The sequence below is a fragment of the Acanthopagrus latus genome, chromosome 5, assembly GCF_904848185.1.
Source record: "Acanthopagrus latus isolate v.2019 chromosome 5, fAcaLat1.1, whole genome shotgun sequence".
Taxonomy (NCBI): domain Eukaryota; kingdom Metazoa; phylum Chordata; class Actinopteri; order Spariformes; family Sparidae; genus Acanthopagrus; species Acanthopagrus latus.
The window spans coordinates 1,473,945-1,491,131 of record NC_051043.1 but is presented as its reverse complement, the minus strand read 5'-3'; the positions used below and the strand labels follow the sequence as shown (position 1 = coordinate 1,491,131).

At 41.4% G+C, this 17,187-nt stretch overlaps 1 protein-coding gene across 4 annotated transcripts in view; it reads right to left on the bottom strand.

The window, feature by feature from the left end:
• Window positions 1-17,187, bottom strand: part of mamdc2a (MAM domain containing 2a) — a 47,414-nt gene that overhangs the window by 12,839 nt on the left and 17,388 nt on the right. For all 4 annotated transcript variants that reach the window (XM_037097952.1, XM_037097951.1, XM_037097948.1 and 1 more), the window contains 4 exons: window positions 13,325-13,575; window positions 9,379-9,463; window positions 8,763-8,897; window positions 821-1,077 (listed from right to left, as the gene is read on the bottom strand). In XM_037097952.1, the coding sequence (XP_036953847.1) occupies window positions 821-1,077; window positions 8,763-8,897; window positions 9,379-9,463; window positions 13,325-13,575 (728 nt within the window). The remainder of the gene's footprint in view (window positions 1-820; window positions 1,078-8,762; window positions 8,898-9,378; window positions 9,464-13,324; window positions 13,576-17,187) is intronic.

The window sequence follows — 17,187 nt, the reverse complement described above, 5'->3', positions numbered from 1 at the left end:
CTTTTGGCTCGGCTTGGCAAAAAAAAAACGACCCAGTTACTAATGTTACGCAAGCTTCTTTCCACAGAGGCAGCAGCAGGCTGTGGGAGGCGTTCTGGCTGAAAGCACAAGGAAAGGAAACAGGAGAGACAGGGAAGAATACGCAATTCAAACTTCAGAGAAAAGCCACAGAGGAGTGAGAGCATATGTGAGTGTGTCTGTCTACTCAGCTGCACACAACAAAACAATGAGAGCGACGAGTACCATATGTTTTTTTCTTTCATGCTATCAGGAAAAATGTGATCTTTCATTAAAAAGAAATTAAACGAAGGCAATATCCGCCCGGACTGATGTGTCTGAAATGCACGCTAGAATAATAAAACAGAGACACTTTAAAAAATAAGTTCATGACAAAGAAAATGAGAAGGGTTAGCATCCACCACCTCACAAAAACAGCCTCCTGCCAGCTGAGAATAGAGCCAACTGCTTACTCACAGCATTCACAAAACTCACAGTGATTCCAGCAAAGGGGTTACCCTGCAATTAACATTAAATGATTTAAGCTGCTGTAAGCCTTGTTGTCATTTTATCTAACTGCGTGTCTGTTTTGGAATTGTAGTCCTCAATCTATCTTTACCTGACTCAGGCAGAAATGTACAGGACGAGCTTATGTTTTTATTCAGCCAAACAATGTTATTATAACCTATAGATATGATCGACAAAAAAAAAAAAAGCCTGGATTTGTAATAACTGGAATTAAACGTACTGATTCTTTTTAAACCAGTCATCATATGATGTTGACCTAGTTACTATGACTGTGGATACTAGCTCCAGTACTCACCTCTAGGGGGTGTGGGGCCTTGATGTCAACGCCCACCAGAGTCCAGCCAGTCGTAGCATACACCTCTGGCCTCCAGATCTCCTCATAGTGGCCAAGCTGGTCTCGGGTGAAAACTGAGAAGACGTTTCCCCTCTCCTGGTCTCTGTGGTAGTAGAAGGACAGGCATCCAGCCATGGGCACCGTTGTCATGGGTGAGGTCAGCTTGGCCACTTCCTGGAAGTGCTTGGCATACACAGAGTCCACATACATGTGGTGGCCTGCAACAGTGGACGATATACACAGATGAGCTGAGGGTACACAGTTATGGGCTGTTAGTCATATTTATCTGACACTTGTGAATTTCCAAATTGCCATAAGACTGTGCTCATGACAAAGACATTTACTAATGGATTGTTAGGATGACTGATGTATAGTGATTCTCATACACCTCCATCAGTGTTAGATCAAACAGAGATCAAACAGACATGTTCTTTACAGACTACAATGAGCACTGACTTCAGTATTTTGCTTTAAAGCATATAAAGCAGAGATATATAACCATGAGCCTCAGAGGTCCAAACATGCAGGGCTTCATTCTAACCAAACAATACAGCTGCTCATTTCACAGGCCAGCACACCTTCCTGATTACAGATTCTGCCTCCAGAACCATCAATCCAAGTAAACTGACTGTCAAACTACAAAGCCTCGGTCTCTGCAACCATGTATGCAGCTGGATCCTGGATATTTCCAACTGAACTGAAGTGGGAATGTTTTCTGACCCACATAGGTTGAGTCATGGCCAGGAATGTTTGCCTGATTCAAGTTTCTTTTAATGCAGCACATTACCACTGCTGTTGGTAGATGGTGATGGTGGCATTTGCACACAAGCGACAAGTAGCTCCCCTAAACATTGCTTCATATTTGCTGTTACCAAAGCAAATACTGCCTGTGACAAAACACCTCCTGAACATCGGGAAAGGAAGTGAGGGATTGGATTTAGTGCAATGGACCTTGAGACAATCTCTGTGCACCACATATTCTGACAAACCAGCCAGACCAGCCTAGAACACACACCACTGCTTGTTCGACTATCTAAGGGAGAGGGGGAGGAGCCCTCAGAAACAACTATACTTCTTAAGGAACATTAGGAAGGCTAAATTGCTGCCCTCTTGCTAGCTTTTACAGTGACAGTGATAGATAGCATTCTGACTGGGAACACCATAAACTGCCATGGCATGTTCACAGCCCAGGGAAGGAAGCCCACTGTCATAACACCAGACTACTTTTTTCAGGCTGAAAGACTCAATTTATCCACTACACTCCACTATTAATACTGTAAATGTCATGGAACACTGACATTGCGCATGCTATAAATAATTTCTCACTGTATATGTTTATAGATATATGGTCCAGAGGAGCCCTGCGATGGACTGGCGACCTGTCCAGGGTGTCCCCTGCCTTCGCCCTAAGTCAGCTGGGATAGGCTCCAGCCCCCCCGCGACCCTGCAGAGGATTAAGCGGCGTACATAGAATATGTACAGATGATGGATGGATGGATGGATGGATGGGTCCAGAGGATAAGCAGCCAATGTGTTTGAATATAACAGAATTCAGTTAATGATGTAGTATACAGTGTCACTGTTATCTGTGATCATCAAATCATGGAGGTAGACATAGCGCAACTGCACAGTCAGATTCCTCTTTACATGCCGAGCAGTATGTGCCTCAGTAGAGGAAAATACTCCCGAGCTGGAGGTGGGCATATGTGCGCAATGCTGCAATGCTCAAAGGAATTCACGACAGCGCTGGCCATCAGGGGCATTTTAGGAGCTTGAGCCTGGCCCATCAGAGATTCTTCTGGCCTCACATTGATCGAGATGTCAAAGACTGTCTGTCAGTGCCCGAGGTGTATCATCAGCAAGACCGCTGATCCAGAGGGGAGAGTGCCTCTGGAGAGTATAAAGACCTCTGCACCCTTGTAGATTGTGTGCATTGATTTCTGGACTGCAAAGGACTCTAACAACAAGTCTGTCGATGTGCAGGTAGTGACAGACCATTTTACCAGGCTAGCGCAGGCTTTCCCTTGACAAAATCAGTCCGCTAAACAGGTGGCGAAGCAACGCAGGGACAAGTACTTTTGCATTTATGGATTTCCTGAGAGGATCCACTCGGATCAGGGCGCCTCGTTCGAGAGTCAACTGATTAGCGAATTGTTGAAGGTTGCTGGTGTGAGGAAGCCCCGGACGACTCCCTACCATCCAATGGGCAATGGTAGTGTGGAACGCTTCAATAGGACACTAGGTAACATGATTCGAGCCCTCTCGCCTGATGCAAAGCACAACTGGCCCCAATAACTCCAAACCCTAACTTTCATGTATAACTGTACTGTACATGAGACCACCAGCTACCCCCCTTTCGACCTAATGTTTGGTAGAGTTCCGTGTCTCCCAGTCGATGTCCTTTTCAAGAACATCCTAAAAGATCCAGAGATTGGCAGTTATAACAGCTACGTGGTGTCTCTGACGAAGGACCTTCAAGAGGCCATGGCTATTGCTCAAGGGCATAGTGACAAGGAAAAGAGTCGCCAGGCTGAACTCTATAACCGCCGCACTAAGGGAAAGTCCATCACTACAGGTGAGTGAGTCCTGGTCTCAAACAAACGTGTCAGAGGGAAAGGAAAGACAGCGGACCGATGGGAGTCCACGATATACACTGTTGTGAGTGTGAATTCTTCCACTCACACATATCGGATCAGGAATCCTATGACTGGACAAGAGAGAGCTGTGCATCATAACCTGCTGATGCTTGTTAACTTCTTGTCTGTTAATGTGGACAGTGTCTCGGTTCACACCTTTCTGTCCTCCTGTGATAATGAGTCTGTTGATGTCATCGACATGTATGGAGTGATGTCTCTTGTGGAAGCGGGAGATGCTGGGAGCAGAACCCGGGAGTGGGTCGGCAATTTGACAAGCACATTTCACTTTCGGCCGTAATTCCATTTACCCACCCATTACCAATACCAGTACCAGTACCAATCCACAGAGAGAAAGGAAATGACAGGGAAGTGAAGGGACAGTCTGCGAGAGAGACAGAGAGAGAGAGAGAGAGAGAGAGAAATAGAGCACTGCTGCTTATACCGCTGCACTAGACTCTGCTCAAATTCACAACATGCTGGATACTTTTCTCAATACCCAGTATCAGCCTGAAAGGGAATACATAAATCTGGCCACACATCACTTAAACACAATATTTATTCATTTAGCAAAAGAATCTAAATTAAAAATCACACAAACTAAAAAATCCAGCATGAAACAAAAAGAGCAATGGTTTGATAGAGAATGTGCTGTATCCAGACAAAACCTGAGAAAACTATCAAACAGAAAACACAGGAACCCAAGTGACCTAATGGGACGGCTTGACAAATGACTCCTTCATGTGAAAAAAATGCATTATATGGAGGGAGAACTCAACAAAATTGAAAAAGCTATAAATGAAAACACCTTTTGGAAATTATGAAAAAACATCAACAGAAACCCATGTACAGAGACCAACCCGATTCAAAATAGCAGAATCTGGAAAAATTACTTTGATGACCTCTGTAAAAATCCAGAGTGTCACCATCTGATTCCCCACCAAATTTTAACAACAGACAAACTGAAAGAACTACAAATGACAGTGAAGGACACCCAGCTTGCGGTATAGACAGCAGTAACTCAGAGATGCTGAAACACAGTCATTTAAAACTCCAACTTGCCGTGCAAAAACACTTCAACTTGGTGTTGGCTGCTGGAAATTACCCCAGTGTTTGGAATAAAGGTTTAACTTCTCCTATATTCAAAAGTGGGGACAAGTACAACCCCAGCAATTACAGGGGCATCTGTGTTAACAGCAACCCGAGTAAACTCTTCTGTAGCATCTTTAACTCCAGATTAATCGCATATCTCACTGATCATCATATTCTGTCTAGAAGCCAAATTGGCTACTCTCTCCATACACTCATCCAACAGCATGTTCACAAAAAACACACAAAGATGTTTGCATGTTTTGTAGATCTAAAAAAGGCTTTTGACACAATTTGGTACAATGGGTTATTTTTTACAACTTCTACAAAATGGAATTGGGGGGGGTAACCAGTGCTGTGTCAAAATTGGAAACAAAAGAACAAAGTTCTTCAAACAAGGAAAAAGGGTGCTTCAGGGGTGCAACCTGTCTCCTACTCTGTTCAACATTTATATCAATAAACTGGCCACTCTTCTTGAACAGTCCCCAAGCCCAGGATCAGATCTACAAGGCAAAGAAATCAAATTCCTCATGTATGCAGATGACCTGGTTCTACTGTCCCCAACAGAACATGGTCTACAGCAGAACCTCTCTCTGCTAGAGACGTTCTGTCAAAACTGGGCGGTAGACATCAACCTTGACAAAACCAAAGTCATGGTATTCCAAAAAAAGGCCAGGCTACAGGAATCCAAACATGTTTTCAGAGTAAGAGGGACAACACTTCAGCATACAATAGAATATAATTATCTAGGCATCATCATCAGTGCAAAACCCACAGAGAAATTTAACCTTCAATTCTGCAAGGAAATCCTCAAGGTCCACAGAAACTGTCCAACCCATGCATGTAGAGCAGAGCTGGGACACTTCCCTCTCTCACTACACATGATCAAAAGGTCAATTAAGTTCCAGGTTCACTTAACACAAGCTGATCCTGATTCCTATCACCACAGATCCTTTCTCAGTCTCTGTTACTGAAAAACTCACCTGGCATCTATAGACAAAAACAACAAAATGATTTACATTGACAAATGGAAGAATGAAATTAAATCCATGCTATCACTCACTGGATAGAGAATATTCTCCAGCACAATATCTGGTCAGCATAAAAAAGTCCAAACAGAGATGCACATTAACAATGTACAGACTCATCGACCATCAACTACAGGTTGAAAAGGTCGGCATCAGAAAGAATGGAAGCCCAGAGAATTAAGAGTAAGTAAACACTGTTCTTCAGGAGAAATAGAAACTGAGGCCCATTTTCTCCTCTCCTGCCCCCTGCACCAAACTGAGAGAGAGGCTTTCCTCCAGCAGATAACTGATAACAGATCCATCATATCAGGGAACAAAATGTGATGAACTGTTAAAAGTATGTCTGGGAGAAGATCCACAATTTATAAAATTAGCTGCTCAATGTGTAACACTCTGTCATGATGCTAGAGAAACATACGAATGCTGATCAGAACCATTATTGCTATAGTATGATATTGTTGTTTTTATCATTATCATTATTATCATTTAATATGAACTATATGTGTATATATTTTTTTCATTGTATATGACAACTATGAGACTATGATATGAGAGAGAGAGAGAGGAGAGAGAGAGAGAGAGAGACTCTGTAAAACCCATGAAAGTCTTAAACAGCGCAGCACCGTGCGCAGGTGAGCTCTCATAGTCACATTTTTTTCCTTCGTCATCTCAGTTCTGCATGAGAAATTGTGCTTCTGCATGTGTCCTGTTTGTGTTTTCCAAATACAATTGTTAAAGATGCACTCATCCATTTTTGATATCAGCAATGGAACTAATAATAATACACGCACAAGAAGTCTCTTTATTTCTAAAGTTTCTTAAGTTTGCTATACGTTGTTTGACAAATGTTCAGCTTTATTGTTTTACCACATGTGATTCTTGAAGGGGTGTATATGAGAAGCAGAAGAACTTTGATTGTGTCCTCATGCTGATTTGTGATTTTTTTATTTATTCAATTAATTTTTTTACTCTGATGAATAGGGCTGTCAGGCGATTAAAAAAAAAAAATCTAATTTTTTACAGGATTTGTAATTAATTAATCTAATTAATCGCATTTTACTCTCTGCTCTCTCTTAATATCTGCTAAAGGTCCCCAAATAAAGAATTCGAATTTTAGGACATTACAAAATTGTATTGCATGACTAATCAACTGAATACACTAAGAAGAGGAGATTTGAAATTCACATATTTTTTGGTGAAGTGCGTTTCATTTATGAAATTTAAAAGAAAATGGTCAAGCACATCTCAGCAAACCAATTAGGTCAGATGCATTATTCAAAAATGCAATACAATTACACTTCAATAAATAAAATTCAGAAATAAAATAAGACTGAGTCTCAAATAGGCACTTAGGCAGACTCTCAATTCAAAATGAGCGCTAAAACTGACTCAATACAGCAATTTAAAATGAATACCAAAGCTGACTAAATATGGCAATTCAAAATGAATAGTAGAAGTATAAGGCTGTGAACAGTGACACAGAATTTGTCTTTAAAATAAGAGCTTTACATTGCACCCCATTTAGAACTGGGTTCTTAGCGGGGGGCTTTTAATTTGAAAGTAACGACCGTCCTTAGCTTGCCGACACAACAACAAGCTAACACAACCAAACAGCTACAGAGACCGAGGAGACGCTGCATCTCCTGGATCTCTGCGGCTGTCCAGTTGTTCATCTTCATGTCCGTGGATGAAGTGATCAGCTGTTCCTTGGTTTTAAAACTCCCTGGTTGTGGGTCGCACAACAGTGCAGGTCACTGACACCTCCGCCCACCTCAAGCAGAGACCAGCACATTTCTGCCTCATTTTTAGATAGAAAGCGAGGCGGAAATAAGTGTTCCCTTCAAGGCGGAAAATCGGAGGACCAAAACAGACCCCCAGTTTGCCGGCCTCTGTCTAAAACTGCGGACCGAGCCGCCTAAAGGCCCCCACACACCGCTCAGACGTCCAACTGTCTTATCCGACCACTCTGTTGCCTCTTGTCTGACCCGTTCGGCAGACAAGTTGCATTGAAACACACCGCATCGGCATGCTGCCTACTCCACAGTAGCGTGTACGTTCTGCACTTGCGCGAAATGTGATAAGGAGGTGGCGCTTGTGTTGTGAGTTGTAAACGAGAGGCTTATGCACATAACTCTCTTTACTTTCGATCAAAACGAAACTTAACTATTTCAGATACAGCTGCATACTAAACATGCAGTGAGGCATTACCAATCGAACGTAATGAATTCGGCCTGAATGGACAACAAAACATGAAAACAGGGAATGACGGAAGGGACTGCATAGGAGCTCCTGTTGTGATCTGTGTTGGGTTTTGGAATTTGACTTAAATTGCTGATTGATTGTCTGATTGATTGTCTTACCAAGCCAAAGTAAACCCCACAGTTTCCCACACATTCATTTATTTGTGGTGGTCCACCACAATATCAACATTGGCCACCACAAATTGACTTTCAGTTTTTGGAGTTACGTGTCTCGTGGTGAGTTTTTTTTAATCATTTCTGACAAATCTGGCAATGATATCAAATGTTTGATGCCTTGAAATATGTGCTGGGACCCTGTTTGTAATGTTGCTGAAGTCTGGTGCTGTTCTGAGCATTATTTGTGGTTTTTTTGATGGCGGTTTATTCTTGGACCCATTTACTGCAGTGTTTGTTGCTGTGCGGTCGTTTCTGAGGATGCTAAAACTACGTAAGCTAGCGGTCCACAAACTTTATCTCTCGGGGGGGGGGGCTACTCGGTATCAAGGTGTGTTAGACCATGGATTAAACTTACACCAGAATATCCCTTTAAAGGACTTGGATCGGGATTGGGGTAAAAAAAACCTGATCAGGACATCCCTAGTTGAAATCATGGCTATTACACGAACAGGCTCAAGGGGCTGTTCCTTTCATTTTACTTTCTCTTCTTTTGCATTAATTCCCTTTGATGCAAAGCCTGCGACAGGCTCCTCCACCAATTGTACTTGCTCAGTTCATTGAATAGCTGCTGACAACAGCCGACTAGTGCAAATGGTGCAGGACGGATCACAAAGACTAGAGTCACAGAAGCTTGCCGGCAGTCCAGACATTGGCCAATGCCTGACTGTCTGCCTGGCTTCCATGTAATGTCCCTACAAGTTATGGAAACAAGGCCAGTGTGTGAGTGTGCATATACCTCTCTGGTTATTGTGGGTGTAGTTTACCAGGTTAGACTCAGGCTCTCTTGCCACACTCCCCCCAACGTACCAGTTGACATTTGGGTTCCAACTGTTACTGTAGCCACACAGGTGATGCTCTTCAAAATTACACTCTATAACAGGAACAGCAAAGACAACCATTATTCATTACTCAGTCGTACTTATTTTATCATACATCCATCCATTTCCAACAATCATTATTAATAAATGGTAAATTTATAGTTAAATAAACCTTAGTTCATAATTATTTTACTGTTTTACTGTTACTGTTGACAAACAATTAACTATTCATGAAGCAATTGCAAAGGTTTATAATCATCAGTTTCACCTTTACAAAGACTATCCAAGTAATTTATATAGATGAATTACATAGTCTATTAACCATTTACATACCATTTAGTATTATAACTACTGGTTACAACTTACTTACTACAATAAACAATTGCTTACTCAATGGATTATGAAGCATGCATTCTTTGTTAACAGTGAGGTAACTATTAACCAAAGTTTAATCAACAATACATTAACCATTTATTAATGATGGTTAATATAAAGTGTTACCAACAAGTGACTTAACATAATCTCGATACTGACCTATGCAGTAACCAGGAACAATGTGAATTTCAAAGATGGCCACGCTGTTCCCTGAGCCATGTTCAGGTCGACCCTCCAGCAAAATCTGTGGCAGAGAGAAAACAGCCAGCAACATTACCAATGTTACATCAGATTAAATTAACATTGCTTAGTGCCAAAATCAACACATCATTGCGTGGCATATGACAAAATGCAGCTTCCCTTTGTTTTTCTGTTGGCCAGAGGACCACAGTGTTCAATTAGACTCGTATGGAAAAAACCATGTCAGAAATATGACTCGGTCCTAGCACAGTGACTGATCTGTAGACCAGTAGCACTATTTTAAAATAAATTCTCTGACTGGCTGGAAAACCATTAAGAGATTTTACAGTGGTGGAAAAAAGTTTTCAGACAGTGAACGGACACTTTTAGGTCTTCAAGTGCAATTTCTTTCAGTACAGTCACAACTAAAATACTAAACAAATCCTAAAGAAGCCATTGGAAACTTAAAATTGATTGGTTCCATAAAAATCCATAAGACATTTTGAGTATTGGGTAATTTTGGTACCAGTGATCCACTAATGAAAGTCGTCCTTTTTTATTAAAAGACACATTTTTATTTTTTTTTGCCGTGCATAGTGTCTATATAAAGCCAGCACATTTGAAAGTTCTCCAGAGACAAAAATGGCTAAGACAAGGAACCTAACGTAGGAAACATGCCTGAAGATTCAGATTCTCAGCCAGGAAGGGTACAGCTGCCGCCAGATAGCCAGGAAGTGCAGATGCAGTCCTTCAGCAGTTGGATACACAGAAATACAGACAAACCAACAGCTTGGAAGACAGACACAGATCTGGGCGTCCAAGGGTTTTTTCAGCAAGAAATGACCGCATCCTGATTCACATGTGCGGGGAAAACCGCCGAATGACATCAGCAGCAGTGGTCAAACCAAACCGGTGTCCAGTGTTCCACCTGCCCTGTGCATGGCCGACTTTTAGATCATGGGTTAAGGTCCTACAAGGCTGTCAAGAAGCCCCTGATCAATGAGAGACAAAGGTTAGCCCGGCGTCATTGGGCCCAAGCACACAAAAACTGGACAGCCAGGAATTGGAAGAAGATGCTGTGGTCAGATGAGTCCAGTTTCCAGCTTTATCTTCCTCCTGCTAATGTGAGGGTACGCAGAGGGCCAGGCAAAGCATTGTCACAAGCATGTACAGTACCTAATGTCAAGCATGGGGGGGCAGTATCATGGTTTGGGGATGCATGAGTGCTGCTGGTGTTGGTCATCTCACTGTCTGTGATGGCACACTGAACTCTGCCAAGTATTGTGCCATTCTCGAAAGCCACATGCTCCCATCTGCACGTGCACTGTTCCATCGAGGTCAAAACAACAAGATAATGCCCCTTGCCACGCATCCAGGACCAGTAGAACTTGACTGCAGGAGCACAGTATCCAGGTCTCAGACTGGCCAGCTCAATCCCCGGACATGAGCCCCATTGAAAATCTGGGGTGGATTATCAAAAGGTCCGTTTCAAAGCAAAAACCAAAGAGTTTAGATGAATTAAAGGCACTAATTCAAGAAGAACGGGACAAGATTACCCCTCAACAGTGGGAAAGGATCGTGGGGAAAATGCCAGCCAGGATTAGAGCCCTACTGCATGCTAATGGCAGGGCTTCTAAACATTAATTTGATAATGTGATGGTTTATTTATTTTTTGTTCCGTTTTGAACACATTCTCTGTTATTTGTTGACTTTGATACGGACAATGTTGAGGAACTGACATATTAAAACTGTCTGTCTAATGCAGCTGCACCTTTTGAAACACAAAAAAGATTTTTCCACAAATATTTCATGATAATATTTGAGATCGTGTAAAATCTTAAGGGTGTCCGAAAACTTTTTTCCACCACTGTAGAATGGCTTTGTTCATGGTTCTTAGCACATTTAAACATAAGGGCCTAGCCTAAATTATTCTTTAAACATCAAATCACGTGACACATTATGTCACTCGGCATGCACCAATTATCGGCTGAGCACTGTTATCGATATTTGATTACTTATTATTTGACACAATATTCATCTTGTTGACTGCTATAACTCGGTAGCAAATGTGTATCTGCTGCTTCACATCAATTTTGCGCTGGTACATTCACAAACCACTGCTTTGTGATATCTCTGCTGTTTATTGTCAAACATTTATTAACAAATCGTCTGACTAAGGCATGACAACAACAAAACACTAACTAATCTATGGTGACAAGACACTAAACAAAGAACAAAGAGGTGTGGTGGGGTTGGACGAGGTAGATGTAAATGTAGCTGTGTTCAGCAACACAGTAGAACCTGTAGTTCTGCAGTAATGCAGATTTTCTCTTCTGATTCTGATTATTTTTTTTCCCCAAAACTAAAAAGTACAGATTGTTTGATAAATTTGTCTGATGGAATTTGTGCTCCTTCAGAGATCGTGTAATTAAAGATTGACTGTTAAATCATATTTCGTGGAATAAGGATTAATTCATTTGTTTCCTTGGCACAAAAAATGGAATAAACAACAACAAAATCAACATTGGTGTCCTCATCAACTGTTGGCCATATTGTAATTGTACATATTAGTAGTGGTAATGGTCCAGAATCACAGAATCGGTGCATCCCTATATGTCACATCACACATCATATCGCACCCCATTATGTCATCATCTGACTATGCACATCCCAAGTCATATCACAATAACACCTCATTTGTCTTTAAAATTGAATTGCCCTCTAAGTTTGAAATATTGGTCTGCTACTGCGATCTAGGGAACAAACTCAGAGTCATCTACAAACTGTAGATGTATTCGTATCTGCCCAGACACAGACAACCCTTACAGTCAGTGCCTCAGAGCACACTGACCACTAATACAAGTTCTAAATATAGAGCTATAAACACTGGTCTGAAGCCATACTTAAGTCATTGGAGATAACTGTGTAGTCAGCCTATAAACGTTCCTTGTCTGCCTTTACTTTAAGAACCTATATATTGTTTTCTCATAATTCAGCATGGCATGTGGAACAACCACACAATCTGTCCCCATTACAGAGTTAATACCATGTTATACAATTTGTTCTTTTACAGGTTTGGTTTATTTATTTTAAGACTGGCTCGTTTCAAAGAATATTGTTATGGAAAGGCCACTGCTGTGGCTTATTATGACATCATTACTTCCTTTCAAGTACTTGTGGGCCTTGGCCTTAAACTCATCCTGTATTTAAGGGTGGTGAGCTTTCTTTGAATTTAGATTAGTAAGAAAAGCTAATACATATAAGTATATAACAAATACAACCACATTCCACAAAAGTTAGGACATTGTGTAAAACTTCAAAACAGAATGCACTGATTTACAAATCCATGTCAAACAAAGTTCAGTTGAATACAGTTCGAAGACAGAATACTGAATGTTTAAATTGATAATGTTTATTGTTTTACACTCAATACCTCAGCCAAGAAGGTTATAATTTTACCCCTGTCTGTTTGTTGTTAGCTGGTTGGTTGCCAGCAGTATTACAAAAAACTACTGAACAGATTTCCACAGAATTTGGATGGAAGCCCAGGATAGACCATGTAAACTTTTGGTTTGGATCAGGATAAAGGGACAGATCCAGAAACTTTGTTTCTAACTTTCTTGAACATTGGGCATATTTCAACATTGTTGTTAATTTCTCAGGAGATAATAATGCATGGATCTTGATGGAAGAAAAAATGATGCATATTCACTACATAGTGAAATTCTTGTTCTGATTTTGATGAGTGCAACATGTTCCAAAAAGGTGGGACAGGAGCATGTTCACTGCTGTGTTACATTGCCTTCTCTTTTCACAACACTCATCATTTAAGAATTTTGACTTAAAGAAAAAAATGGTCAAACTGAAAGTGACATCGTCTTAAAAAATGGATCACTGTGATTATGGTCTACACAGCCAAACCCACCTGGTAGGGGACTGTGGTGTTGGGTAGATCCACACTAGCGATTAGCCAGCTGTCAGAGGCTTTGTTGGCAGTCCAGATCCAGTAGTCAAAGTTATCACCATCTGGCCTGAGGTGGAGCTGCAGAGATCCCTGACCAGAGATCTGGTACACCAGCCTCACACAGCTCCACTCCTGCTGGTCCAGAACCGGACTGACAAGAACTGCCTGCTCTTGGTCTTGTAAGGAGGCTGAGTCCACTGTTATTAGATGCCCTATGACAACAAAATGAAACACATATGCATGTACAGAGATTATGAATTTTGTAATGCTAAGATTTTGAATCAATTTATAAACCAATCTTAATTTACATCGTCAAAAGATATGGTGTTCATACTTTGCTCATATCTAGAGAATTGTGAGTGTTTAATGAAGCAGTAACCCTAAATTAAGCTTCACAATAAATCTGTTTGACAGGCTTGTCTTTGGGTCCAAGTATAGCAGTAGTAATATAGTATGGTTCATTTTGCTGTTGACAGCCAGAAAACCCATTTACCAGCAACAGGATTTTGTGTTTTGAAGAAAAAAAAGGCAAAATGATGTGAAATGCAAGAAGCACTTTCCTTTTGGCCCAGCGCTCCATTGACTCAATGAGCTCTGGTGCTCCGTGTCAGCTTCTTGCAGAGACTGTCTGAAATGTGTCGGACTGAGAGGCTCTGAGTGAGGGCCATGCCAGTCTCTCAGAGTTGGATCTATTTTCACTATACTATTTGCTGTGCATCTCTTGGTCAGCACTGATGAAGTTATTGGTAGTTGTGAAGTTAACTTTTGTTTGTCACTATCCAGCAGTCAGAGCTAACGTTAGCGACGTCTGCCCTGGCTAGCTTGACCTTTAGTTAATACTCCTTCTTCTCAAGGTGCTTTACCATGCGTTCAGTCACAGTAACTCTCAATGAAATTACATACTCAAGCTTGAGGTACCAGACTAACTAGCAGCAGCGTGATCTTTGGCTGTGAGCCATCATGGCAGCATGCTGCTCATTCTTAATGTGGTACAGCATAGTGCTTATACTACTTCATAAGTGAAGAGTAGCATCATACATACTAATTAACATTTGACAATATTGCCTCTCTAGAGGAAATGTTCTTACACTGAGCTTCTGTTAGCACGCTTCACCTTTTACCTCAGACTGCCCTTGTGAAGCCATTAGTAGACAGAGTGTGGACAGGTAGGTTCTCCAGGTAGGATGAGAGATCATTTACAATAAATACATTTTTAACGTCCACTTTTAAAAGTAAGTGTGGAATGACCATTAAATAAAATTTGGCTGTGTCATTCTTAAGTTTAGACCAACATGCATAACTTTAACTTTACCAAAACTGTGGGGGTTACTTCACTACGGTGCCCCTGACTTCCCAAACAAGACATATGTAATGCTACTGAAATGATGAGGAACTCCACTTCACATGGGCTTTGAAAGTATATGGATAGGATTAGATTTTCAAAAGTTAATAAACATCTTGGAACAATAGCCGTTTTTAGCTGCTGTCTGGTTATTTGAGGGTTACTAAGCAAAATAGTGATGACCAGAACCCTGAGGTAGAGACTCCATCTTCATATCATGTCACAGATGAGAAGCTTTAATCCATTCATGCAGTCTGAAAGAGCAGAGGGGCAATTTAGCGGCTATAAAGTGTGTTTATGGAGAGTTGGTTTACGTGCCCTCAGTTCTAAATCAGGTTGGGGAGGGGAGGCAGGGGGATTTACAGTTGTATCAGTGAGCCCTTATTTGGTCAAATGAAGTTCATCAAGAAACTTACAAGCAGGAGAAGTGAGAATGCTGAACTGCAGAAGAGCAAAATCAACATATTGGACTCCACTGCTAACAGGGTACTGTGTATCCCAGTTCAATTGTCAGTCTCAAGGACTGCAACATGCATTTTCAGCAACACAATATGGTTCAGAGGAGAGGAGAGTTTTTGGAGTATTCTACAGACTAATGTGAAACTAACATTAGAAGAACTTTTCACCTCAAGTTGTCAACATATTTCAAATGAGAAAAGAGAGAAAAGAGAAGCTCTTAACAGACCAAAAAGAGATAAGAAGTATTTGTTGTGGTGCTCTGTGAAACAGCACTGAGTCCACTTCACCCTATCAGTCCCTGTCTATCTGTTTATCCTGTCCCAGCACAGCCAGAAGTCTTTGTCTCCGTTTGTCTCTGTTTAGAGAATATAATCACCTAGGACATCCATCCTGGTTTTAACCACAAACTCTGCCTTGGGTTCTTTTTCTGGTCCAGCCTCCTTAGCTCAAGCCCACATTGCCATGGAAACCAAATAGAAAACACTACTGTGGTCCCGTCCTCTTTTTATTGAGCCTATTTATTGCCACAATGGGTGTAGTCTATCACCATCTCTGAGCTCATTCCATCTCTGTCTGGTTAGGGGTTTTAGTGCAAACCACACTGGTACTCTGCTGAAGCTTCTGTTTGGGGTACAGCTCTATTTTTTTTAGCAGGGTGCTGTAGCACTGAGTGCACATTGAGCTCTGAAGGCTTGGCTAAGACACAGTTGGCACACACAATTCATGGTGCTGCCACTTATCTTAACAGTGAGAACATAAACTGCGCTGACAGATTATCATAAACAGAGACAGCTGCTTTGGGACACTGTGTGGCGTGATACGCACAACACAGCAGCCGGTGGAAAACAGAAAGGGAATAAAAAGTGATATTATTATGATAATAAAGTTGTATTATTACCAAAAAAGGTTGGTACATTTAAAATGTGTAATATTTCAACAATTACGTTTTAATTTCATAATGTGATGTGCCAAGTTGTCCCATACATGGTGGGCCTGCTAGAATCTGCAACTGTATGTTAACCTCGTAAGGAGCCACCATCGATAGATTCAAATGAACAGTTTTTTCATTGTTCATCACCTGTGTAGCGCTGGTGCCTCTGCTCAGTAACAGCAGGGACAGATGCCTCTGCCTGTGGAAACAAAGCTACCCTGGAATACTTTGTCTCAGCATCCAGTGTGTTTCACCTGCTTAGTGAATGTCAGTGCCACCACACTGCACTATACATGCAATGCTACAGTGATCTGCACTGCTTTTAACTAAAAGTTCTAAATGATAAAATATATAGTATAGTATTTATAAAATGGATACGTCAGACAGGGGCGATGGCGTCATCGATATGCAAAGTATGCGGATTCAACGTCCACACGAGAACGCGAGGGCTGCTTTTTTGGATTTTTCCACCCTGAGACAAGGTACAGGCACTGTGTTAAAAGATCCATGTGGACGATCAGCCAAAACAATGCAAAACGCGTTTACACACAAAAGCATTTCCACGTGGATGGCCCCTGAGACATTACTTACCCACTATCCACAATGCAGCACTGAGTTCTCTCCCCAGACAGTTTAACAACTATTAACACCTGAGCCCACCTAGCCCTAGAAGCCTACATGAGGGTTGGTTAAGTCAACAACCCACAAGTGGCCATAACGACTCTTAAACACAGAGCTCACGCATGTCCATTACAACTCTGTAAGGACACTCCCACACAGAGATTAAAAGCCTGCAACTTCCCTCCAGTTAGTGACAACTGAAGAAGCCTTCAGGATGAGAGGTGAAACATCCAGTCCAGCTGCCTACGATACAGCATATTATTCACATCCTTTTCTTCAGTAAAAGGACTAATGCTGTCAGTATTGCCACCATGTATTACTTCAAGTCTGTAGAACCACTTATCTGTAAAAAGTAATCTTGCATGCAGGCAGAAAAGCCTGTTGTCAGTTGTGACAATGCATTTTCATTCCAAGATGTTTTTTTAAGACTTTATTCATGTTAAAGGTGCACTATGGAACTTTATGGCCCCG